Here is a 25261-nt window from a genome sequence, read left to right as displayed (position 1 = left end):
TTTAAAGGAAAGAAGGGTAACCGGCGTCAACGTTTCGATCTCCAGTGTCAGCAGCACATGAGACCATCCTCAGGACCATAATAGTTACAGTAGATTTGAGTTGGCCCCAAAAGACAAACAATTAATAAGCAAATATTGACAAAAATAAATTATTTACTGTTGTGTGCCTAATTAAATAAGGTGCCAGTGACATAGCAGCTGTGTTACTCACGTGTTACACTGCATCACAAAGTGCGATGTAGAAGCTGTGCTCCATAGTGATGACTAACAGTATATCATACATTACATGATTATCAGATTAAATAATTGCGCTGTATCAGGAAGTGCATAGCTAAGAGCAATACTTAATCATTTAGCTTAATTTGTGGAGGAAAAGCCAAGTACTGAGGACAAAGTTAAAAACCAATACTTACATGTAGTTGTAAGTGTATGTGAACCCTGCTTGCTTGGGTATTATGATTTGGTAATCTGGGAATATGAATAGCTCAAAAATATGTCAATTTGCAGACTGATATTTATGGAATAAGAACTCAAGTGGTTCACTCACCCATATGGATTTAATCAGATGCAAATAGTTCTCGGCTCGTAAAATGAACACACACTGGTAGCAAGATCAAAACTGTTTTTATGAAGAATTATTTAAGGAAGTCTGGAAAAACAAATTTGTGCACATTAGTCAAAAATAATAATAAATACAGGGAGAAGTGGAGGAATCAAGTGGTCGACTCAACCCCAATGACTTAATCAACAGCAAGCAACCTGCACTTCAGAACAGCTTTGGCAACACTGGCCTAGGCATGTTGCTTATCTTTAATCTGAAAGCAGGAAAAAGGGTACCAAATTAATTATGTGGCCAATAGACCGCCACTTAAAAGGGCCATGTTTGAGGAAAGTATGGACGTAGAATCCAGTAAACATGACTTGACCTTTGCATCAACAGGCCATGTTAAGGGAAGGCTAAATATAAAGGCTGTTTGTGACTTTGCAATTTTTAAGCTGTAAATGGAGCGTGGAATCAAACGAAAAACTAGACCGTAGCATGAGGCGGCCATCTTAAGGCAACCCTATAATTGGACCCCCTGACCTGCTTTGGGCAAGGAGTACACTGCTCCACCAGCATGCCTCCGTGCCCCTGACCCCGCCGTTGCTGCAAAAAGAAGTTCGAGGCCCTCCACCACCCGCAGGCACCCGCCTGCGCCTCATCCCTGGTGCCTAGTGGTAGGCATGTCTAGTGTGCTTGTACCATGTATTTCGTTTTCTATAATTCGTATTTTGTTTCTTGTAATTGTTTTTTCGTTTTACACACTGTTTTTATCTTAAACTGTGCCCATCTTCTGCTACGCTTCGTATTTTGTGCTCTAAATTGTGCCCGTTTTTCTTTTCCAGCTCTCGCCGGTTACTCTGACCCAGCCGCTGCGTCCCTGCCCCCCTCGCAACCCCACTGGACACTCACTCCTGCCTCCCAGCTGCTCCTACCTCCCACCTCCCCTTCTTAATGGTGGCTGCGCCGCTGGCACACCGGAGGTGCACCAGAGGCAAGCCCATCTGCGCCCGTCCGCTCCTGGACCACGCCCAGCGCCCGTCAACCAAACACTCTGCACACGCCTTTTTCAACGCCGAAATTTGCCACAAAGCCCTGGACTAGCTCACCTCCTTCCTCTCCGAAAGAACCCAAAGAGTTTGCCTCCCTCCTTTCTGGTCTAAAGCCACCAAGACCATCTGTGGGGTCCCCCAAGGATCCTCCCTCAGCCCCACCCTTTTCAACATCTACATGGCTCCTCTCGCCAACATCCCTCCCCTCCCCCCACACGGCCTCACCATCATTTCATACACTGACGACACCCAGCTCGTCATCTCCCTCACTAGGAACCCAGCTCCCGCCAAGAATAACCTACATGCCGGACTCCTCACCATCGCCAACTGGATGACAGCAAGCCACCTCAAATTGAACTCAGAAAAAACAGATCATCATCTTCGGTCCCAACAAGACAGCATTGAACGACTCTTGGTGGCCCACCACACTTGGACCACCCCCAACACCCACCACCCATGTACACAGTCTTGGCATCATACTGGACTCATCTCTCTCCATGACTCAGCAGATCAACGCCATATCAGCCTCCTGCTTCAACACCCTTCGCATGCTACACAAGACTTTCAAATGGATTCCTTTAGAAACAAGAAGAACAGTTGCCCAATCCCTCATAAGAAGCAAACTGGACTATGGCAACACCCTCTACGCAGGGACCACAGTCAAGCTTCGGAGAAAACTTCAACGAATCCAGAACGCAGCCACACGTCTCATCCTCAGCCTCCCTCGACACAAACACATCTCCGCCCACCTCAGATCCCTACACTGGCCGCCCATCAACTAAAGGATCATTTTCAAAATCCTTGTCCATGCTCAAAAAGCCCTCCACGACACTGGACCAGCCTACCTCAATGAACGAATCAACTTCCACAAACCAACTCAACAGCTCTGCTTTGCCGACCTCGCCCTTGCTACAGTCCCCTGCATCCAACTCACCACCTACGGCGGCAGATCCTTCTCCCATCTTGCCACCAAACCCTGGAACTCCCTCTCCATCAACCTATACAAGACCCAGGACCTCCTAACCTTCAGAAAGCACCTTAAAACATGGCTTTTCGAGCAGTAACACCCTCCCCCTTGCCCCCCCCCCCCCCCCCCCCCCCCAAACGCCTTGAGACCCTATCGGGTGAGAAGTGCGCTTAAGAAATGTATTTGATTGATTGATGGTGAAAACACTAGACTGTCTAGTATGGCAATCATGTTGGGGGACGCTTGAATGCAAGCTGTCAGTGACTTGTACGGCCAAACTTTTAATTGGAAGGTAGTGCAATTAAACCACAGCTTCTTGGAAACAAAATAATGTTTGAAAGTACTTGATACAGTTCGCAGTGTTTAATGTTCGATATGATATACAATGATGGTGGCCCATCTTTAAGGAGAGTAATATACCATGATTCACAAGATGTTATAAAAGCCAACATAAACTATACAAAGAGAGAGCATTCAATTACTCAATTAAATAATTTGGGCCAAATGCTATGCCTAGGAATTTTAAGTAGTATTTTAGCCATAAACTCTTGAGTGAAAATATTGCTGCAGAATGTCCAAGTTGTTTCTTGTGTTATTATGTCTTACAAAAGGCTTAGGACTTCGTGCACATGCTAGCTTAGTGTAAGACTGTAACCAAAATAAAAAAGCACAATAACAAACTCTCAATTGGGTGTTCAGGGCAGGGGAACATGACAGCTAGAAGTGAGAGGCTTCCCATACCTGGTGATTATGATTTCTAAAAATTCTCATGTGTGCTCCTATACATACACCGCAAAGAATAAGACTTCACCAGTAGCCGATGACAGTGCAAGGTCTTTAAGAAGGCATGAAAATCAATCAAAGCCTGGTTTACCATCATTTTTCAGTATTGAATGTCATTCTGATAGTTTGAGCTTACCTGTTGATCCTACACAAGGCTACAAGTCAACTAGCAATCTGTGAAACAAAACGAAATTTCTATTGATGTTCAAGAATTGAGGGACTTTGGCTGCATGTTGAGAGCTAACAGAGAGTGAAGGCAGCTCCACTTTGATAGTCATCAAAATAATATTGTTTTCAAAGGATATATGGCACGGTGTGAGCACACGGACTGAGAAAGTGCCAAAACTAATCTAACCAAGCAAGCAGTTGAACACCTATGATGTTTGAGAATACTCAGTTCAGAGTTTCAAACCATTTCACTGATCAGTAACATTTAAGAAACTCACAACAAAAGAAAGAACATCAAATATAATGGTATAATGTCTTCCAGGAAGAATGGGATCCTAAACTGTACCTGTCTAACATTAGGAATCCCAAGTAAAAAGGTTGTTTGCCGTGGTGTGAGCCAATAAGCTAGCAGATAGAAGGGGGAGTGATTTAATAGCTGGGTGACATCCATGTGTCCATTTGAGAACATCTGACATGTCTCATCCTGAAGTGTTTCGGATATCCTGAAAAAGGCTGGCTTTTGTGCTAGAAGAGTCAAGCGTGGAAGGTGACAATAGTGCCATGATATTTTTTTTTGCAGTCATTCTGCCTAAAGTTTCCTGAACGTTGGCATATTTCCTAAAGGAAGCATTTAGAGTGCAAGGTAGAGTTCCTAAATTTGGCTCTATCGGACAAGCAATTTGATATGTGTTCAGTTAGAAGCACATGATTGACAATCAGTAAAGGTCGAATTTCTTCAGCACTGAAAGATTATTTGTAACACTCCAGACTAACCTAAGGCAGAAGCAGGCTGTAGAGTGTAATTGTCATCCTAATATACCAAATGACAATGAACTGTAAAGACCTCTGAGATATTTTTTAATCACTCATCTTGCATGTACCTTTCTAATATAGCTGCTCTAATTGGTCTGTGTTGGAAAATGGCCTCCCTGAAGGGTCACCCCCACACTTTTTTCCTTTCTACTCCCCTTTTCTGACCTCATTTTTGTTGGCTTTAACTCTGGACACTAAAACATGGTAACATTGGCTCCTACCCAAGTGGCTCATTTAATTGATTTGTAAGTCCCTAGTAAAGTGCACTAGAGGTGCCCTGGGCCTGTAAATTAAATGCTACTAGTGTGCCTGCAGCACTGATTGTGCAACCCACATAAGTAGCCCCTTACTCATGTCTCAGGCCGGCCATTGCAAGGCCTGTGTGTGCAGTTTCACTGCCACTTTGACTTGGCACTTAAAACATCTTGCTAAGCCTTAGCTCCCCTTTTTCTACATGACACCCCTAAGCTAGGTAACCCATAGGGCAGGGTGATATATAAGTAAAAGGCAGGACATATACATATGTGTTTTACGTTTCCTGGTAGTGACAAACTCACAAATTCATTTCTCACCACTGTGAGGCCTGCTCCTGTCACAGGCCAGCATTAGAACTGCCCTTCTGTACTTTTAGGTGGTAGATTCTGATTTGAAAGGAGTAGTCCTGTCATGTTTAGTATGGCCAGAATGGTAATAAAAAATCCTGCTTTATGGTGAAGTTGTGTAAGGAAATGCCTCCTTGGCATGGTTACCTCCTGACTTTTTGCCTTTGCCGATGCCAAGTTATGATTTGAAAGTGTGCTGAGGCCTGCTAACCAGGCCCCAGCACCAGTGTTCTTTCCCTAACCTGTACCTTTGTTTCCACAATTGGCACACCCTGGCATCCAGGTAAGTCCCTTGTAACTGGTACCCCTGGTACCAAGGGCCCTGATGCCAGGGAAGGTCTCTAAGGGCTGCAGCATGTCTTATGCCACCCTGGAGACCCCTCACTCAGCACAGACACACTGCTTGGCAGCTTGTGTTTGCTGGTGGGGAGAAAATGACTAAGTCGACATGGCACTTCCCTCAGGGTGCCATGCCAACCTCACACTGCCTATGGCATAGGTAAGTCACCCCTCTAGCAGGCCTTACAGCCCTAAGGCAAGGTGCACTATACCATAGGTGAGCGCATAGGTGCATGAGCACTATGCCCCTACAGTGTCTAAGCAAAACCTTAGACATTGTAAGTGCAGGGTAGCCATAAGAGTATATGGTCTGGGAGTCTGTCATACACGAACTCCACAGAACCATAATGGCTACACTGAAAACTGGGAAGTTTGGTATCAAACTTCTCAGCACAATAAATGCACACTGATGCCAGTGTACATTTTATTGTGAAATACACCCCAGAGGGCATCTCAGAGATGCCCCCTGAAAACATACCCGACTTCCAGTGTGGGCTGACTAGTTTTGCCAGCCTGCCACACACCAGACATGTTGCTGGCCACATGGGGAGAGTGCCTTTGTCACTCTGTGGCTAGTAACAAAGCCTGTACTGGGTGGAGGTGCTTCTCACCTCCCCCTGTAGGAACTGTAACACCTGGCGGTGAGCCTCAAAGGCTCACCCCCTTTGATACAGCACTCCAGGGCACTCCAGATAGTGGAGATGCCTGCCCCCTCTGGCCACGGCCCCACTTTTGGTGGCAAGGCCGGAGGAGATAATGAGAAAAACAAGGAGGAGTCACTGGCCAGTCAGGACAGCCCCTAAGGTGTCCTGAGCTGAGGTGACTCTAACTTTTAGAAATCCTCCATCTTGTAGATGGAGGATTCCCCCAGTAGGATTAGGGATGTGCCCCCCTTCCCCTCAGGGAGGAGGCACAAAGAAGGTGTAGCCACCCTCATGGCTAATAGCCATTGGCTACTAACCCCCCAGACCTAAACACCCCCCTAAATTGAGTAATTAGGGGCTCCCAGAACCTAGCAAGATAGATTCCTGCAACCTAAGACAAAGAAGGACTGCTGACCTGAAAGCCCTGCAGAGAAGACGGAGACACCAGCTGCTTTGGCCCCAGCTCTACCGGCCTGTCTCCCCACTTCAAGAAAAACTGCAACAGCGACGCGTTCCACGGGGTCCAGCGACCTCTGAAGCCTCAGAGGACTACCCTGCATCTAAAAGGACCAAGAACTCCTGAGGACAGCGGCTCTGCTCCAAAGAAGAAACATCTTTGCAACAAAGAAGCAACTTTTAAAGACCACACGTTTCCCACCAGAAGCGTGAGACTTTGCACACTGCACCCGATGCCCCCGCTCGACCTGCGGAGAAACAACACTACAGGGAGGACTCCCTGGTGACTACGACCCTGTGAGTAGCCAGAGTTGACCCCCCCTGAGCTCCCCCAGCGTCGCCTGCAGAGGGAATCCAGAGGCTCCCCCTGACCGCGACTGCCTACTTCAAAGAACCCAATGCCTGGTAAAGACACTGCACCCGCAGCCCCCAGGACCTGAAGGATCTGACCTCCAGTACAGAAGCGACCCCCAGGCGGCCCTCTCCCTTGCCCAGGTGGTGGCTACCCCGAGGAGCCCCCCCCTTGCCTGCCTGCTTCGCTGAAGAGACCCCTGGGTCTCCCATTGAACTCCATTGTAAACCAGACGCCTGTTTGCACTCTGCACCCGGCCGCACCCGTGCCGCTGAGGGTGTACTTTTTGTGCTGACTTGTGTCCCCCCCGGTGCCCTACAAAACCCCCCTGGTCTGCCCTTGGCAGACTGGAACCGGGGCACCCCCTTCTCCATTGAAGCCTATGCGTTTTGGGCACCACTTTGACCTCTGCACCTGACTGGCCCTGAGCTGCTGGTGTGGTAACTTTGGGGTTGCTCTGAACCCCCAACAGTGGGCTACCTTGGACCCAACTTTGAACCCTGTAGGTGGTTTACTTACCTGCAAAACTAACAAACACTTACCTCCCCCAGGAACTGTTGAAAATTGTAGAGTCTAGTTTTAAAATAGCTTATTGCCATTTGTGTGAAAACTGTACATGCTATTTTGCTAATTCAAAGTTCCTAAGTGAAATACCTTTCATTTAAAGTATTACTTGTAAATCTTGAACCTGTGGTTCTTAAAATAAAGTAAGAAAATATATTTTTCTATACAAAAACCTATTGGCCTGGAATTGTCTTTGAGTGTGTGTTCCTCATTTATTGCCTGTGTGTGTACAACAAATGCTTAACACTACCATCTGATAAGCCTACTGCTCGACCACACTACCACAAAATAGAGCATTAGAATTATCTCTTTTTGCCACTCTCTTACCTCTAAGGGGAACCCTTGGACTCTGTGCATGCTATTTATTACTTTGAAATAGTGCATACAGAGCCAACTTCCTACAAGTTGGATTTAATATTACCTTTTTTTTTTGAGATGCCAGAAAGTAGGCATTTCTCTGCACTTACTGCTATTAGTGCCTTACAGCCTGTGTCCAATCCATGTCTGGCCTCTGCTGGTTGACAGCTCCCCTTGTGCATTCCACCCAGACAGCCATAAACACAGCACACTCAGTCACATCTGCATTCATCTGCATACTGAATGGGTCTGCCTGGGCTCCCGTACCCAGCCAAAGTCATCGAGAAGGCCATCAACGCCCAGCTCACCGAATTCATCAAGACCAGCCACATCCTGGACCCCTCCCAGTTCGGATTCAGGAGCAACCACAGTACCAAGACTGCACTTCTCACAGCTACAGATGACATCCGCACCCTCGTCGACAGCAGCAAAACATCCCGCTTCCTCCTAGACCTCTCAGCTGCCGTCGACACTGTCTCCCACACCACCCTCTGCACCAGACTACATGACACCTGCATCCATGGCATCCTGCTTACTGATGAAGTTGGATTTAATAGTATTCTAAATTTCACACTGTCGTACTTTAATGGACTACATTGTTTTCTTTATAAGTAACACGTTTGTGATTTTATTGATTGATTATGCTGTGCAGGAAAGGGCCTTCAGGACTGATACTGCTGAGTAAATGTTTCTTGTTGTTAAATAGTTGATCGTGGAACTAGGAAATGTGAATTCTAATCCCAGTATGGTAACTGCACCAGCATTGAGCCCATATATTATGTTGCCAGAATCACAGGCTAGTATTGGCTATGTTAATATGTGTCAGGATCTTGGGACCATGTTGTGCTTCAAAACTCTCACTCTGTTCAACCTACTTAGATTTTGCCAGACAAACATTGACCATTTGGCTTTCACTGCTGCCTGAATTTTAATTGTCTGTTTTCTGCAAAATGGGTTGTGCCTGAACTTCTTACCTTTTTTTCAGCTTGTCACTCTGTCTTATGTATCTGTTTGGTTGTGTTTCTTGTTTCATGTGTAAAATAACACTCATTACAATTAAAGATATCTTCAAAAATGATTAATGCACAACTTAGCAATATTTATCATAAAACACATATCCACGTGAAACTCATTTTCAATCAATTTAAATATTGTAGTAGAAAAATCTTGCTACTGGTTAACTCATACAAAAAATTCTTAAATGAAGTCAAATATCATCTGTCTAGAATCTTTAAAAATAAATTAAAAAAAAAAGCGCCTCTGAATCCAATACCAACAAATATGTGAAAAAATGTGTTTTTAATGTTTTGGAAACTGTATCAGCATATAATGGTGAATTATTTTTATAATCATACTATAGGAAAATAAACAAAGAATGGTAGTTTAAAAAAGTGATCCCCAAGTGAGAAAAGAGACACCACACCATAAAGCAATATTGCTTATAGTTCTATGATCTTTCGTGTATCTTACAAAGATAGCCTCTTATTAATTTATAAAGTATGCTTTTCAATACATTGATTGATAATTCAAAACATAATTGAAGAGGTCTTGTCTGATTAACGTGTCGATGGCGTTTCGACCTTTATGCTGAATACTAGGGTCTCATCAGGACAAAAAATGACCTGGGGAATGGTGAAAGGTTGAAATTATTAAAGCCTCAGCTGGATGTTGAATATTGGTATCACTATCTGACCCAGAATGGTGCGTTTGTCACCTTAATATAAGAACTTGGTAGACTGGCAGCATCTTCCCACGGTGGGGAACGCTGTATTTTCTTAATTCTGAAGTCTGGGTACTAGGTATACTTTGTAACTTAATAAGAGGCTGTCTTTGCGAGATACACCAAAGATTTTGTCTCCATTTAAGAACGTTTGGAGTTAACCAGTAGCAAGATTTTTCTGCAATAATATTTAAATTGATTGAAAATTTGTTTCACATGTATGTTTTGTGATAATTATACCCAGGTTCATGTGGACATTCAGGGTTGCTCTTGTATTTGTTTAGTGGCAACTTAGCAATAAGCCACTGTTATATTTCAGTTTAATGAAATGTAAAAAAAATAGGCATCAATACAAATAGATGTATTTATTATACAAATGAAGATTTAAACTATCGCAGTGATCTGTCACGTGTCAGTGGCATCTTGTCAATTCTGTTCTTTTACACAGTTTAATCTTACCACATTTAATGTTGAAGATGCCTTTCTCAAGCTTTAGTTGGCTATGGACTGCATTCGTCATTGTAGTACACAAAAAAAGATGTACCTAGAATTTTCACTTCACTGCAGCAAAGATGACCAACCATAGCGCTGTCTGGGGTGGCAGTTGACATTATTGAGCTCCCTTTTTTTTTGGTTCATCTTGACCTTTGAACAGCTATTTTACCTGTATACATAATACTGACTATCATAATAACATCAATACATACTGTATTTTTTGTGACATGGAGTTTAGATCAGCTTCAGGGAATATTCTATTTGCTGCTGTAGTTCACTTTAAAAACATTTGCAGAAATGGTAAAATCAGACAAAATAGGCAATAACACACAGTGCACCATCCGAGCTGTTAAAAAATCAACCTATGTCGTAGCATGTCCACCTTAGAATTAGGTTATTCTTAATGAATAGGATAACAAAATATTATTCATTTGAGTTTGAAGTACTAGTTTGTTGTTGACATCAGATGTCCTGTCTAGCTTTATTTTAGATTCATCTACATCTTAATCAGCTGCAAGAGAAAATACCTCTTTAAGTGCAAGAGTGCCCTCCACATAGCTCTCTAGTGCAGTTAGAGTGGCTGTGTTGTAAGCTTGAATCAGGGGCTGCAGCGTGAATCAACCTTATTAAGGATAAATTGACATTGCCTTTGCGATCATGGACAAACCGTCTTTTTTTATGTTCTTCCATTGGCAACTGCGATAGGGCACTATCTGAGTGTATTCCGCGATATTTATTGATGAATGCATGTACCAGTGGGACATTCTGTTACTTTGACCGGTGACTGGGTACTGTCAGCAGGGATTAACAGATATTGTTCAACGGATGAACATACCAGTAGCCCATTCTGTCTATTGGACCCGTGACGGGGGACAATGAAGGGAGCCATTGCAGCAACCTTCTGAAAAATGTCAGTGCTGAACTGCCGGGCCTACCAATTTATCTTACTATGCCCTTGCTTCAAGCATCAGTCAATATTATTGAATGCGTAATGGCTTTAGAAATATACTACATTTGAAGATAGCATGTGTGATTCCATTTGGTATTTCGACACTGGCTGGAATCCATGTTTATTTCTGCTCTGGGTGACCTAGATCACTTGGGTGTTGTTGCCATCAGCAGTAGTGCCACAGCTCTGCATCAGGTGGACTTGTAAGTTGTGTTTAGTATTAGCGGCCAAGAGATTTTTATTGGCGACTGCATGCAGGAAGTAGCATTTCAGTTAATGTTCTTCAGTAAGGTTATTATTTCCATACAAGCAGATAAAATGCAGTCTCTTTCCAGCTATTTAGCTTTGCCTATCTCTCCCAGTCTCTGTCCTGATCCAGGCTGGTTTAACTTCTATATCATCTTGTCCTGTCAAGAGGCTTACAGTTTCATATGTAAGACTGCCAAAAGTATTTTTCCTTGGTTTCAAGAAAAATTGTAACGCGGCCGCATCTCTTAGCTCTTGCTTTTTAAAACTGTATAACCTCAGTCCAAGATTGGATGGGCAAAATTGGCTTATATTAATTACAAGAAAAACTTCACTCGTTGGTGCTGTGGAAGCCCTCTAGAATAGGGCTTCGGTCCACCAATTTGGGTGCCTTTCCAGAGCACTCAAGGGAAGTTAGGATTGACAATGATCTATGCTTTTCCCTCGACAAGCTTCTTTTGTTTTTCAGGTTCTGCATCATAAAGTGCATTTTTTCCCTGGAAAAAACAGAAAACCAGAAAATCGTAATAATATGGAAATGCCCCTTTTTTGGGCTTATCTCCTGATAAAATTAAAATGATTTAGAATGTGGCTGTTTCACCATTCCTTCAGATTGGCGATTTTGATCAAATGTGAGGCCCACTGTGTGTTCTGTGATGCTTTTTATAGCCTGAATCCTTCCATTTTTAAGAAAATCTTGGAACTATCAGCTATGTATGGCCTCTCACTGGTCTCATCACCTCTGACAGTCTCTATATATTGTTGGGAACTGCTTGAGGAGTGAGGTTCCCTAATGAAGGTCCTGAGCTGTGGAATAATCACCCGTTCACCATGCACTTGAGTCTTGTTTGTTCTTAGGCTTCCTGTGCATTTCTTCTTCTCTGCTCAGAACACCTTGTGATAGCAGCACAATCCATAAAGAAGCTTTTAATGTTGTGTGTGGTAATCTGTGTATCGGCCTATCACAGCGAAGCCCCTGGTCTTGTTCAAAGCACAGTAGTCCTGAGAGTCTGGGAGGTGGATGCTGTCTGTGCCATAGTGTTAACCACAAGCAACCCTTTTTTCGGGGACACATCCCCCACACAGCCATCATTTGTATTGTGTTGCCATTTAGGTGTAAATGATGTTTTGGTGCACTCTTACGAGCAGAAAAAAGACATCTCATATGTAGGCATGTACGGTTGTCATTTATTCATAGGTCGACCTCACAAAAAAGGCAGAGTGTGTGTTGAAAGTTTTTTGTAGTGTCTCTTTTTAATGCTTGTTCCTAGTCTTCCTCGTGTCTTTTCCATAATGTTAACATATTCTTGAGTACATAATGCATCTAGAATACAAAGACAGGTAAAGCACCAGCAGGTTTCTTCTGGGACGAGACATAGAAATTGCTCTTCTACCAACCCAATCCTTTCTTGCCCAGTGGTGCAAATTGTGTCAAACCAGCTGACATCTGGTCGCTACAGTATCATTCCTGATTTCTAATTGATAACTTAGATGTTCTGCAAGCTAGAAGGCCTATATTTTCAGCAAACGTCTAACAAAATTAACATTTTGGGCTTGATGGGCTTTTTTTTTTTTGGCTAACTTGATATCTATAAGGGCATGCCTCTTTTCTTTCAACTTTTCGTTTGTATTGATGTCACATGCTATTTTTTGTGATAGCAAGATAAGTGCTTGTGCTGAAGAGACTGGTAGTAAAATACGTCGATAGAGCTAATAATATTGAAAGAGAATCTACAGTTAAACATATGAGTACATTTTGTTTAGTCTGGTGATGTCTGGATGGGCATCACAGTTAAGCAGAGACTGTTTTTTTGTTCTTTGGATAGTTAAAATTGTTTCTCTTAAATGGCAAAAAGCTGCTTTGGTTTTCAGGAAATTGACTTCTATCAGCTTAGCATTGATAATTCATTAATCTGCAAGGATGCTTTTAGAAGTAAATGAGCCCAGAAGTGAACCCTTGTTTTGTCATGTTGACCTCATTGCAGCGTCTTCTTGCAGTCCGAGTTGCAAGGGGTTATTTAGGGAGAAAGATGGCACTACTGAGTAATTGTATGAAGTCCAGGAGAATAAATGTTTATTTTTATTTTTACAAAGTGGTTACTTACATTTTAATCAATAGGGTTGTTAAGTTTGAAATCCGCCACAAAGGCTGTTCCCTTTTTGATTTGAATAGGTCTACAGTACTGACTATGGGCATTCAAAAAAAGGAAACGCTCAATCCTCCAATCTTGTTTGTACCTAATACCAGGAAAGTTGATCAAATCTTTGGTTTGGACTAGATGTTTGGCCTGAAGTCCTTTTCCCTTACAGTAATTGAGGGTATACTCAGGGATAATACATACTGCAAGCATTCATATGTGTTTTTAATGTGTGTTTTCCATTCTTGTTCTCATCCAGGATGACCTGCAAATACTGTGCATCACTCTACTACTGGGACTGAACAACAGTGAGAACCCACTAGTCAAAGCTGCAGCAGCCCGAGCACTAGGTGTCTACATCCTCTTCCCCATTCTTCGACAGGTCTGAGCAATTTATTTTTTTTTAATTCTGAGCATATTGATGTGGAAAAAATGATGATAGAGGACTGTCAGTAATCAGTGTTTTGGAAGCTGCGAAAAATGTTTAGGCGATGCATGTTAGACTGGGATTCTAATCCTCCTCTTTCCTTCTGAAGAAATACAATATCGAAAATGCACCATACTTCAAAATAACATCCTATCCCTCAGCAAGCAAATGGTAGCCTTCAAACTGAAATAGCACCCTTCTCACTAGCAATACTCATTTGTCCACATCCTCTGTTATGTCTTTTCCCCCTAACAAAGTACTGATATTGGGAACCTACTGTTCAGTTCCATACACTTGCATCAGTTTTTGGAAATACATTCATTTATAAGATTAGCCTTCTAATTGGCCTTTTTTTCTGTATTTGCTCCTAAATTTGTAGAATCACTAAGTGGGAGTTTTTATTTACCCATTTCAGTAGCAAAACACCGTGTACAGTTATTATACGTATTTATTTGCAGTTTTATATAGCATGGACAAGACCCGCTGGGTGTCGGAAAGTGTTACATGAGAACAGTTACAATACACAAGTACATTTGTTTTGTTACAAGTGTCTGTTCTATATTGCTTAACCATCATATATTTATTTAGAATAATCATTTTAAGGTTTTCATATGATTTTCTGTAATTTGTTGTGAGTAAATTCACTAATTTTGGTTACCTTTTGCGACTTGGCATCTTTATTAACAGGATAAAGCAAAGGCTGATTCTGATTTTGCTAAATCTGATTTTAGCAATTTGGCTCTTACCTCAATTTCCCAGATGCTCAGTTGAATTCAGAATATTTTAGGTGCATGTGGACAGATGATGAAACATCCCATAAACATTCAACATGATTACCAAAGAAGGGAGATGAACCAGACTGCTGCCTACACCAAAGGAGAAAAGGAAGACATGAAAGAAAGGGAAATGTGGCCTCTGTGGCCATCACTGAGACACTAGATGCTCCCTGGTTCAAGTCAAGGGTGACTTGAGCAGTCTTTTTCCAGGTCGACATTGTTGGTTTTCTATTCTGCTACTGGCAGTATCCTTCTCCTTTGCCTCAAGAAAGGCTGACTTGATGGAATTCTTCAGCAGTAAGCATTTCAGTATATAAGCATCTTGTCACAGTGGCTGTCTGTTGCCTGTACACAGAAGACATTGACACAGAGGATTCCAGTAAACACAATCAAGAAGTTTCTGAAACAAAGAGCTGGCAGAAGACCTATAGAATTGCTACACGTTTAATCCATGTATGGTTTTTCCCACTTTTCCGTGATGGGACATTTTTGGCCGTTGTTGCACCATATAGATATAGTCGAACCAAGTGACCTGGGGTCTTTAGTCATGAAGGTAAAGGACCTTAGTGATCCTGGCTAAATAGAATTTTGCCTCATGTCTCCCTAGTGGTTTTTCAGGGGTAGCTACCTTTAGTCGTATTTGGATTTTCGTCATTAATAAGATCATTGGCACATGAAAGCTACTCTACAGCCATATCTACAGCCAGCCAAAGCTTATGAGTTATTTAAACTATCAGTTGTTCAGAAAAGTGAGACTTCTTAACTTATTTTCTGTGATGGTCTTTTAACTTTGTTTCTAAGAAAAGGACCACGAAAGTCTTTAAATGCGAGGATATAAATGAACCAGCAGCAGTAATCATACTTCATGGCTGTATGAGGGAAGGATACTATGACTTGCCGCAGTCTCTTTTTTAGATTATGGTATGGCTGGTTACGATTGGCAGCAAATGTTAATTTAACACAGTTCTAGAAGGGTTAGTATTTTCCCAGCCAGTACTCCTACACAATTGTCAATGTTTTTAGTGAGTGGGCAGTGACTAGGCTGTTATTGTGTGATTTGTAAAATGTAAGTAGTACCATAAGTACAACTGCAGAGAGGTTGCAGATAATTAGTAGGTCCTAACATATGTCCCGTACAGCATATTCAGAAAGGGATAGTAAACTATAAACAAAATCAAATAGCAGTGCATAACCTTTACATGAATGTGAGGCACCTAAGCCACATTTATCTAGGGCTATATCAGTGAAGGGGTGCTTAGGCCCTAGTCTACATAATCTACAGCACCGTTATTCCTTCAGATTTACCATAACAACAAGGAGACACAGATATGCGAGGAGGTCTTGCATGCTTAGGTACATGCACCAAATAAGGAAAGTATGGCGAAGACTGCTAAAAAAGACTATCCTCTCTTTTCCAGAAGTTCCTAAAACGGGGTGGTCCTGTCTCTGCTGCTGAGCCTACTGGGGAAGTAATGAGCGAGCTATAGAAGAATGTGTTGGGAGCGACTACTGGGGGTGCAAGTTGGGCAGATAAAGTAGCTGTGCAGCAAGCTGAAACCCAGCTGATTGAGTTACTGCAGGGCCAGAGTGCGCAGGGAGTGGCGGACAGAGACGCACAGGATTCTCCGATTTCCTGGGTTTCCTCGTTCATAAGTGGCCCATCTCAGGAGGATGTGGGGCCAAGCTCTACAAGCTCCCAAGTTGACATGGATCAGTCACAGTGCCTTTTAGAGGCTATTTTGCATGAAATTGCTGTAATGAAAAATGTGCGTCTTAAGAAAAATGGTGCACTTTAACAGAGGCTGGGCAAGATTGAGGAGGTATTGTGTCAAATTCCAGCACACTTTCCGGAGCTGCAGCAAGAGGGTGTCAGATCTGGATGATTGTTCTCTGTCCTGGGACAGGGAGATTAGCCACCTACAGGAAAAAGCTAGGTGAATAGCAGACCAAAATTGTTGACATGGAAAATTATGCACTGAGGTCAAACCTTCGTTTTGTGGGGATACCAGAAAGAGGGGCGATCACGAAGAACTATCAGAATATGTTGCAATATATGGAGTCATTAATTGTCATACAAATTGGAGAATGCGCTAGAGGACTGATCCATCATGAGGGCCCATCGGATACCCACACAGAGGTCAGCAAACGCAAAGTATCCCCAAACAGTTTTTGTGAATTTCGCAGATCACAGAATAACAGAGTTGATACTTGCCAAGGTGATTTAAAAAAAAAAAAAAGGCATTTTCCTTACTAGATGACACCTAGTTGAGAATATTTTGTGACATGTCAGTCACATTGGCTCACAGAAGGAGGCAGTTCACGGTGTTGAAGGTGTTATTTAAAGGTCAATTCTTACTATGCAGTTTTCTTGAAGAGGCCCAGGATCTGATGAAGGTTCAGGCCTAGCAACCAGAGCGGAGGGAAGAGGAGGGGAGGGAAGAGGAAGGACAAAGGGAGCGTGCTGTATGTCATTGGTGAGGTTTTAGTCTTGTTCAGATGTTATAGGCCGGATGACCGTCTGATTATCAACGTGATATGCTCTTGAAGACTTGATAGACATGCTTGTCTTTCTCTGACCCCCACTTTTCTTTTCTCTCTTCATGCAAAATTTAAATATGTGTAGGGCAATAGTTGCATTAGCGGGGAAAATTCGTTTTTTTTTCTTCTCTCTCCCCAAAGGAAGCATGTCCAAGTGCCATAAGGGGGCACCCACACTTGGTAGAGATGGGTGAGGGTAGTGTGGGAAAACCCCCCACTATGGGTTGGTGGGCACTGGGGGCAAGTGGTGTGGTTGAGGGACTGAGGGTTGTCCACATAGCATGGATTATAGTAATAAATGAGCAGATATATGATCAGAGGAGTTTTTTTGTTGTAAGCTGGCAAAACCTAGTAAGTAAGGTGGCTGGCAAGGCTAGTCAGTGTATTATTTATTGGGAGGGAGCACGATACAGCAAACATAGGTTGAAGTGAATGGGTAGGATTGGTATGATTTCATGTAATGTAAATGTTATTTTAAACAAACAGAAGTATGGGGCTGTGAAGAATTTGCTATATTTTTTTCAATCCAAAGGTTAATTACAAGAGAGCCACCTTAATGCTAATAAGCCGAAGTTGCATATCCCCAAGAGATATTCTTATGCCTTTTTTGCTTTAGCAGTCTTGGCTGTTTGTGGGTGGCAATATTCCTTTCTCGATTAGTAGACTGGGAGGTGCGGGATGTAATAAGGTTTAGGAGAGGCAGATGGATTTGGTTGAGAGTCCGGGTTCAGTCAGGCTCTCTGAATTTAGTAAATTATTATGGCCCGTTACTAGATGAAGCAACTCCCTGAAGGGAGTTGTTTGCTGCAGTGATAGGGGCATAGGGAGGTTTTATATGGGAGAGGGGTGATGTTAACTATATTCAGGATCTTAAATGGCATATCTCTAATGGGGCTAAAAAAAGTAACTAAAGCCTAAAACTGCTTCTGTTCTTAGTTCCACAAAGCATGAGTTAAAACTCATTAACACGTGGCGCACGGATCATCCAGAGCAGGTGCAATATACTTGTTTTTCCAGTCGGTTTAATAATGCGTGTCCCAGAATCAAGATGACAGAACCCCTCAGACAAACCAGGCATGGTTAGATGCAATGGGAATTTCATTCAAGATTTATTTATTTTTATCAGTCAAAACTCTGCCTTGCCTTTTGCTGTATAGGAATTGTTTAAGGCTGTATTTTGAGGCCAGGTGATTGCGTACAAAGCAGAGCAGCACAGGCTTTGGAAATCCCAAATGGCTGAGTTGCAGACAAAACTTGACAATGTGCAAAAAGCATTAGTCAGGGCAAGGGTAGGAATAAACCTAAAAGAGTGGGGTGACCAGACGAAGCAGAAATTAAAATATTTTTTTTAATACTTGAGGAGATAAATAATGCAAGATCCTTCCAGCAAAAGCAGTACGAGGACAGCCAGTTGATAGGGAGGCTGTTGGCTTGGTCCAGGCATCCTAAACAGGTGGAGGGCACAGATTACGAGAATCCAAGATATAGGCTTGAATATTGGTCACACAGAAGACCATAAAATTGGCCAAGTATTTTTACAGCATTATAAAAATATATATCAGCCTGCCACGACAATACCTACAGTAAGTCTTGAGGAATTATATAGTCAGATCCAGCTCCCACACCTAGCAGAGGAGCAAGTCTTAAGGCTACAAGAGCCCATCTTGCAGAGAGAGGCAGCCCATGCATTACAGAAAGTGCCCAATGCTAAAGCTAGCAGGTGATCCTGACAGGGGTCTACAAACAATTTTCCAGAAGAAGCTGCTGCCTCAATTGGTAGACATATATGTAATGCTGTTAGAAGTGGACTGGATATTCCATCTTCATTTAAAGAATCAGTGGTAGTAAGCTTTTTATAAAAAAATTAAAATAAAAAAAAAGGAAGGGATGGCCAAACCCAAATTGTTTGCAGAGGATATGGTCTTGTACTTAAAAGCAGACCGGGCTTATATAGAGGGTGCTTTAAAAACTATCCAAGAGTATATGCAGCTTGGTGTAAATAAGGTTGACCAAGGCAAAATTGAGACTTTGCTTTTAAATGCTTAGATGTCCAATCTACCTCCAGATATTGCAGAACACTATGACAATAATCGCCCCATTCGTTATCTTGGATTATACATGACAGATAAGTATGGGGATTTGTTCATACTGAACTATGACAGCATGTTGGAGAAGGTGAAAGACTTTTGACTAAATTAACGCTTTTGCCCTTTACTTTAATCAGGAGAGTGTCATTAATTAAAATATCTATTCTGCCTCTTTTCTTGTTCACAAACCTCCGAGTAAAAACTAATAAGGGTTTCTTTAAAGAATTGGATTCCCTCATAATAAAGTTTCTGTGGAAAGGTGAAAATTCCAGGATGAGTTATTCAACTCTTCTGCTGGACAAGGAACCGGGTGGGGTGGTCTTGCCTGACTTTTCTCGTGCTACTGGGCTGCATGGTTGGATTAAATGGTAAGAGGAGGGCAACCAGAGGGTGGTCTTTTTTTTTTAGGGGGGGGAGGGCAACTTTGTGTATTTTATTTTTTATATTTTTAAAGATGCAAGATTGACGAAAATAACTAGCTATAAGGTGTTTGAGGTCATCATCTGGGTAGTGAAACGTTTTTTAAAGCAAGCCAAGTACTGGCATGTCATAGTTTTTTAGGACTGCAAGAATGCCACGTATTTGGGGTTTTTCTTTCAAAGCCGGTATGCAGATTTTGGAATTCCAGAGGATATCAAATGTTATGGGATTTTTTTATGTGGGGATAGGATTGCAACATGGGAAGAAGTTCAGCAACGTATAGGTGCTGCATACTACAAGACATAGCTTTGTTCAGATTAGGGGGTTCATGGCTAGCCATTTGTAAGCTATGAATCAGTCTACGGAGGCTTTGAAAAAATTATGGTATAAAATGCAACTGATGGGGATAGGAAATTGGTATAGATCCCAGTGGAAATGCTCAGATTCTTCTCTTGTTAAAAATCATCTGAGTAAAAAAGAGTGGGAGACGAGATGTCAGATAACCACTAGAGAATGGGAGCATCTTTCAGTATTAGGTTATAAATCCCTGAGAGCAGCCAATTTTAAGACGATAGGCTTGTTGTCAAGGTGGATGGCATACTATATTCTGCAGGTAGTGCATAAAATGTACCTGCTCATCCTAAATACATGCTTTTGGCGTGCCCAGCATGAAATGGGTGATTGCCTGCATATCTTTTTTGCATATCCCAAGTTGGTACAATTCTGGAAAGCGGCCTTTCAAACTTTGAGCGCATGTGCATCATCTATAATTAAGCCTGAAGCTACACTGGTTTTGTTTGGGGCTTTTAGCTCAACTTGGCAATTAGATAAAAACGTTCAATATTTTAGCAGTAGCCAGATCACTGGTATTACAATGCTGGCAAACAAATACGGTCCCCACTTTAAATATGTGGTTAGATAAACTACAAAGGACATGTATGTTTGATGAAGCGTATACCAGGAGGATGGGCACTATAAAAAGATATATGGCTATATGGGAATCGTTTGAAGCCCTTGTTTGTCATACTACATCATTTTACTAGTCCAGGGACGGAGCACTCCTTTTTTACATTTTGACATTATACTTTCATAAGGTTTGGGGAGAAAGCGAAGTTAAATTTTTAGAAGAATTTCTGGTTATGCTTCCTGCATTCCAGGTGTGTCATTGTTTTGTATTATTAACCGTACTGATTGCATATTCTGGTGTAGAATCAATTAGCTGTCCTGCACTCTAGCACTTTGAATTTTGCAATCCGGGAAAAAAATGTTGTTTCTTGGAAGAATCTTCTTCAGGTTCTTTGTTACTGTATTGCGAGTAATGCTGCTAAGATTTTAGGACTTCTTCCTTAGCACTGTAGCACTTTAAGATGATGCGAAATTGTGGAGGGTTTATACCCGGTATTCTTCTAGAATGTCACGGATGGTTGTTAAAACACTGCTATCCTTTTTTTCCTTTTCAAATGCTTTTACTTCCTGAACTTTTGTATTATACATCAGCAATGCTGCTTGTCTATGATGTGAGGCATATGACCATTTTTATAGCTGAAAGGTTGTCCTCCCTTTTTCTTTTTTCTCTACTGAGTATTTATTATGTTGTTTTTAATTTTTAAGTGCTTTTTAATCTGCTCAATAAAAAAAATGAGATTTGGCATGTCCCTACTAATTTTGGGAAGTAAACTTTACATTCACACACCTTCAGCTTTCAGGTGCTTAATTACTAATGAGACCTGCAAATATTTTCGAATGTATGAATTGCAATTCCATTTCAGATCAGGTACTCTAACTTGCATTTGAAAATACTGAGCTTACAATATCTTCTTTTCGCTGCAGATAGGTGGTTAAAATCCTTATTGTTGCTACAGATAATGTTAACAGCTGGTTCTGCATCGCCTAAAGGTTCTTTTCCAATCTTTTGACATTTTGTTGAAAATACCATGGTAGAAAGTCATCCAGTGTTAAAGACTGGATAAAACAACCATCTATATAAGAGGGAATATATTTCATGGGAAGAGAGGTGGAAGTGAGTTTTCTTGGTTCCAGCATCCACATTAGCTGTTTGCCTGTTGTTGAAAATAATACATAGGTTTTTCAGAATTCATAGGATTCGGGGCAGAAAAACTTTTTCACAAATATCTTTCATCCATGAGCCATAAAGAGTTTTCTACAGAGCCTCTTGAAAAGCCTAGAAGATTATGATTATCATGACGTAAGAATATCACTAATCATCAGACTACATTTGTGAATCCTGGGTTACAGGCATGAGGGTTGTAAATGCCCCAGTGACGATATCCAGTTGATCACCAGTTGTCAGTCATGACTTTGTCACGTTTTAAGTTTCCTGGTGCTGTATGATGAAGTGTTTGGGTGCATTTAAAATGCAGTGATTTCCTCAGATATTTGCTGGTGTGTTCCTTTAACTCTGTGGTTGCAGGATCCAAAGTCCTTTATTGGTGTGTCTTTCTGAGAAGCACTCACAGCTAAGGTGCATAATAATAACGATAAAAAAATATTTTTGTAAAGTTTTATAAAACAGCTTTTCAGGTTACTCTGTTTGATAGCAGGCAGTGTGCCATTCTCCAATGGATGAATTGTGAAGTTAGCCATGACAGTGTTCGAACTCATCAGCTACTAGTAACACAGGTCAACTGCAAGTGCTTATACACATCAAACCATCTAACATGCAAAATCACGTATATGCAATTTACATAATTAACTTATTATATTGATGGCCAGCTGGGTCAACTTACTTAGCACAGAAGGGTCCAATAATCTGGGCCCCAGGGAAGCAATGGATGTTTGTACATGCATTTACACCCCCTGGGTATTTCTGTGTTGTAGATGAGGCCATAGGTGTATATGTGACCCACTACTACACCCATTTTGTGCCAGTATATCCTCAGGGGACATCTCCTTATTTGTATTGGGCACTGACCCCATACAAATGAGGGAGCGCCTTTGCCTAAGTGCCTTTACCATATTTCGGCTGTGGTTGCACAAGCAAGCAGGCTTTTGGGAGGCGTTTGAGCTGCATGCACTGCGAAGTGGTGCACAATTGCCAGGCCCCCTGAGAGTGACTTACAGGGGAGGGGTCATTTGAAGGTTTCAGGGACGCCTCCGACAGGCTGGTGCAGTCAAACACAGCACACACATGTGCACACATGTTTGGAGCTCCCACTCCACCATATCAGCCTGTTCACCTCAGATGACATATGGACTGGTGGTTTGAAACTTCCAGTCTGTCACTGTCATGCTCACACAAGCTACATTTTGCCAGTGCTGACAAGGTTTTTTTTTTAAATTGGCTACACTGCCCCATTGTAGACCAAAAGTACTGAAAAAAAGATTGAACTATGTTGCGCACTGGGATGGTGTGCCTTATCTGTGAGGAGATGAGGATTTGTGAATGTTATACCTAAAAAAATAGTATCTCTACCTTACAGTCAATTCAACCAAACCATTTCTTTTCCCTCTTCCACTCTCTCTACCAAAAATATTTAACCCTTCTTCTCCTTACTTTACTGATGATTCAGATCCCAACTGGACCCAAGTTTGGTGAGTCAATAATACTGTTTTTCATTCAGTATTTATATATTGATAACATTTGTCTTTGTTGTTGCATAACTCTTTCGAATTACATAATGGGGAATACAAATGCAGAATGCAGGCAGTGTAAACATTGTTTAGTGAGTCTTAGTTTGCCACAGTTAAAAGCATTACGGTACACGAGATGTATGCAGTTTACATTATGAATAAATAGTAAACCTCTGTCCCAACTAAACTCGGTTCAGTTGTCCTTGCTCCTTTCTGTGTCCTACGCTACAACAAGGAGCACTGTTGTGGCAGATCCTTTGCAATCCCTAGCCACAAGCTTTAGGGTGCCCTGCTGTTGGACTTGCACTTGACCTCAAATCTCCATTTTCATAAAAAAAAAGGCTAAAGGCCCCCGCTTTCTTAATTGTCTTTGCCACTTTGTCTTTTGTGTTGACCATTCCAGTGTCTCATTGCTTTGTAAATAAATAAGTAATAAACAAAAAAATAATAAATGAGTCTTGCTAAAAAATTTACTTTTTACCATAGGATGTACTATTTGTTGCTGATACAGCAAATGCAATTCTTATGTCACTGAATGACAAGTCTCCAAATGTCCGTGCCAAAGCAGCGTGGTCCTTGGGCAACCTGACTGATTCTATGATCATCAACATGTAAGTAACACTAGCCTAACATTGTGGCATCTGAAAGTCTCAGAGTTGCTGCTATACTCAATTCATGTGACAAGCTAATGTCAGAACAAAAGAATTTGCAGCAGTGAAAAAAATCATTGTTGTACAGCTTCAGTGTCAGTTCTGTTGTAATGGTTGACACCTGCTTAAACAGTAAAAGCCCCTTAACAGTAATTATCAGTGTCTTGCCAATAATTCCTTCTCCTTGAATATCCATTCAAGTGTTATGATTGATACAACTACTAAAGAGGGGAAAAACACTAGAGTACAGTTCCTAATCTATATGTAGTGTAAACAAAGAAACCCCCAGGAAGGTAAGATCATAAACTAATGGGTCATCTGTTCTGGTGAAAATCCAAATGAGTTTTTTTCTTAATGGACAGTAGCCCTCTCCCACCGGTTCGGTGGCACTCTTCATCATAGGACTCCTCCTCACCCATCGTGGTCTACAATCCTGCAAAGCAGGGGATCTTTTGGATGTATTAGCTGCAACAGTCCTATAATAAATGGCTGTTTTTGTAGGGGATGAAGAGGGTGAGATACAATCTTGAATGTATATACAGAGATACAATACTGATAAAAAAGAGAATACCTCACAATGGACTCAAAATAACTTTATTCCTATCCCCAAGTGGGTATATCGATAATGAAGTGGTGAAGAGGTATTGCAACTCTTACTTCTGGTCGACATGTTTCAGCCCTGCAAATTTACCCACTAAGAGGTGCATGTGAGCTTCCTTCAGGGTCCTTATTTCTTTGCCTGTTTTAGAAATGCCCCAGTGGTCTCAAAGAGTTAAAAAAAAGATGCCTTATACTTGACCCAATGGTCCTTGCAGCGTTACTGTTGCCAGTCTTAATGTGAAAGGATATGTAGTAGAAATAATAACTAAGACTCATGCTTTTCAAATCTTAATAGTATTATATTAAAGAAGTTCATACACATATGAAATGATACTGCACACAGAGTACTTTTGTGGCAAAAAGCATGTGCTTCATACAGTGTGCACATGTGTAACAGTGAGATTTCTAGGTCATATCTCACTGCTATAGGTCTTACAGTGTATGAGTCCAAGTATGGTTTCTGCTGAAGGGAGGCGACCCAGGGGCTGCTACGGAACATAGTAATAAATGACCAACAGTTATGCATACATTTGTTCCATTTTGTTATACAGATAATGTATGACACACATGACTATGCAGAGGTTCAGAGGGAAGGGCAGTACAAGCCTTGAATATTAACTGGTCTGTCCTGTGTACTGAATGTCCAGTACATCCAGTTCATGTCAAGTCATAAAATAAGTTAAAAGCACACTCAGAATGTATATTGGAAAAATAGAGTCAAGTCCTGCTATCGATTTCATTTCCCTTATTGATACAAGGTATGATACACCATTTTGAGAGGGATGATGAAATCTCCTTTCATCATTGTTGTCATAACATGATTTCTACTTCTCACCCTAAAGACTGTCTTCTTGTTGACTGTGACTTCAGCTTGTAGGGTCAGAGAACCTCAGGCGTTCTGTCCACTGTCTTTGATATTCTACCTGGATATGTCTGCCTTTCACATGAGCCACTTCGTCTCACTTCCATATTTTATCCCAACCATT

General features: G+C 41.7%; 1 protein-coding gene across 2 annotated transcripts in view; it reads left to right on the top strand.

Moving 5' to 3' along the window:
• Positions 1-25261, top strand: part of HEATR6 (HEAT repeat containing 6) — a 249963-nt gene that overhangs the window by 206765 nt on the left and 17937 nt on the right. For both annotated transcript variants that reach the window (XM_069226594.1, XM_069226593.1), the window contains exons 16-17: positions 13446-13568; positions 23512-23636. In XM_069226594.1, the coding sequence (XP_069082695.1) occupies positions 13446-13568; positions 23512-23636 (248 nt within the window). The remainder of the gene's footprint in view (positions 1-13445; positions 13569-23511; positions 23637-25261) is intronic.

This window comes from Pleurodeles waltl, chromosome 3_2 (assembly GCF_031143425.1).
Source record: "Pleurodeles waltl isolate 20211129_DDA chromosome 3_2, aPleWal1.hap1.20221129, whole genome shotgun sequence".
Taxonomy (NCBI): Eukaryota; Metazoa; Chordata; class Amphibia; order Caudata; family Salamandridae; genus Pleurodeles; species Pleurodeles waltl.
This window is presented reverse-complemented; position numbering and strand designations above follow the sequence as displayed.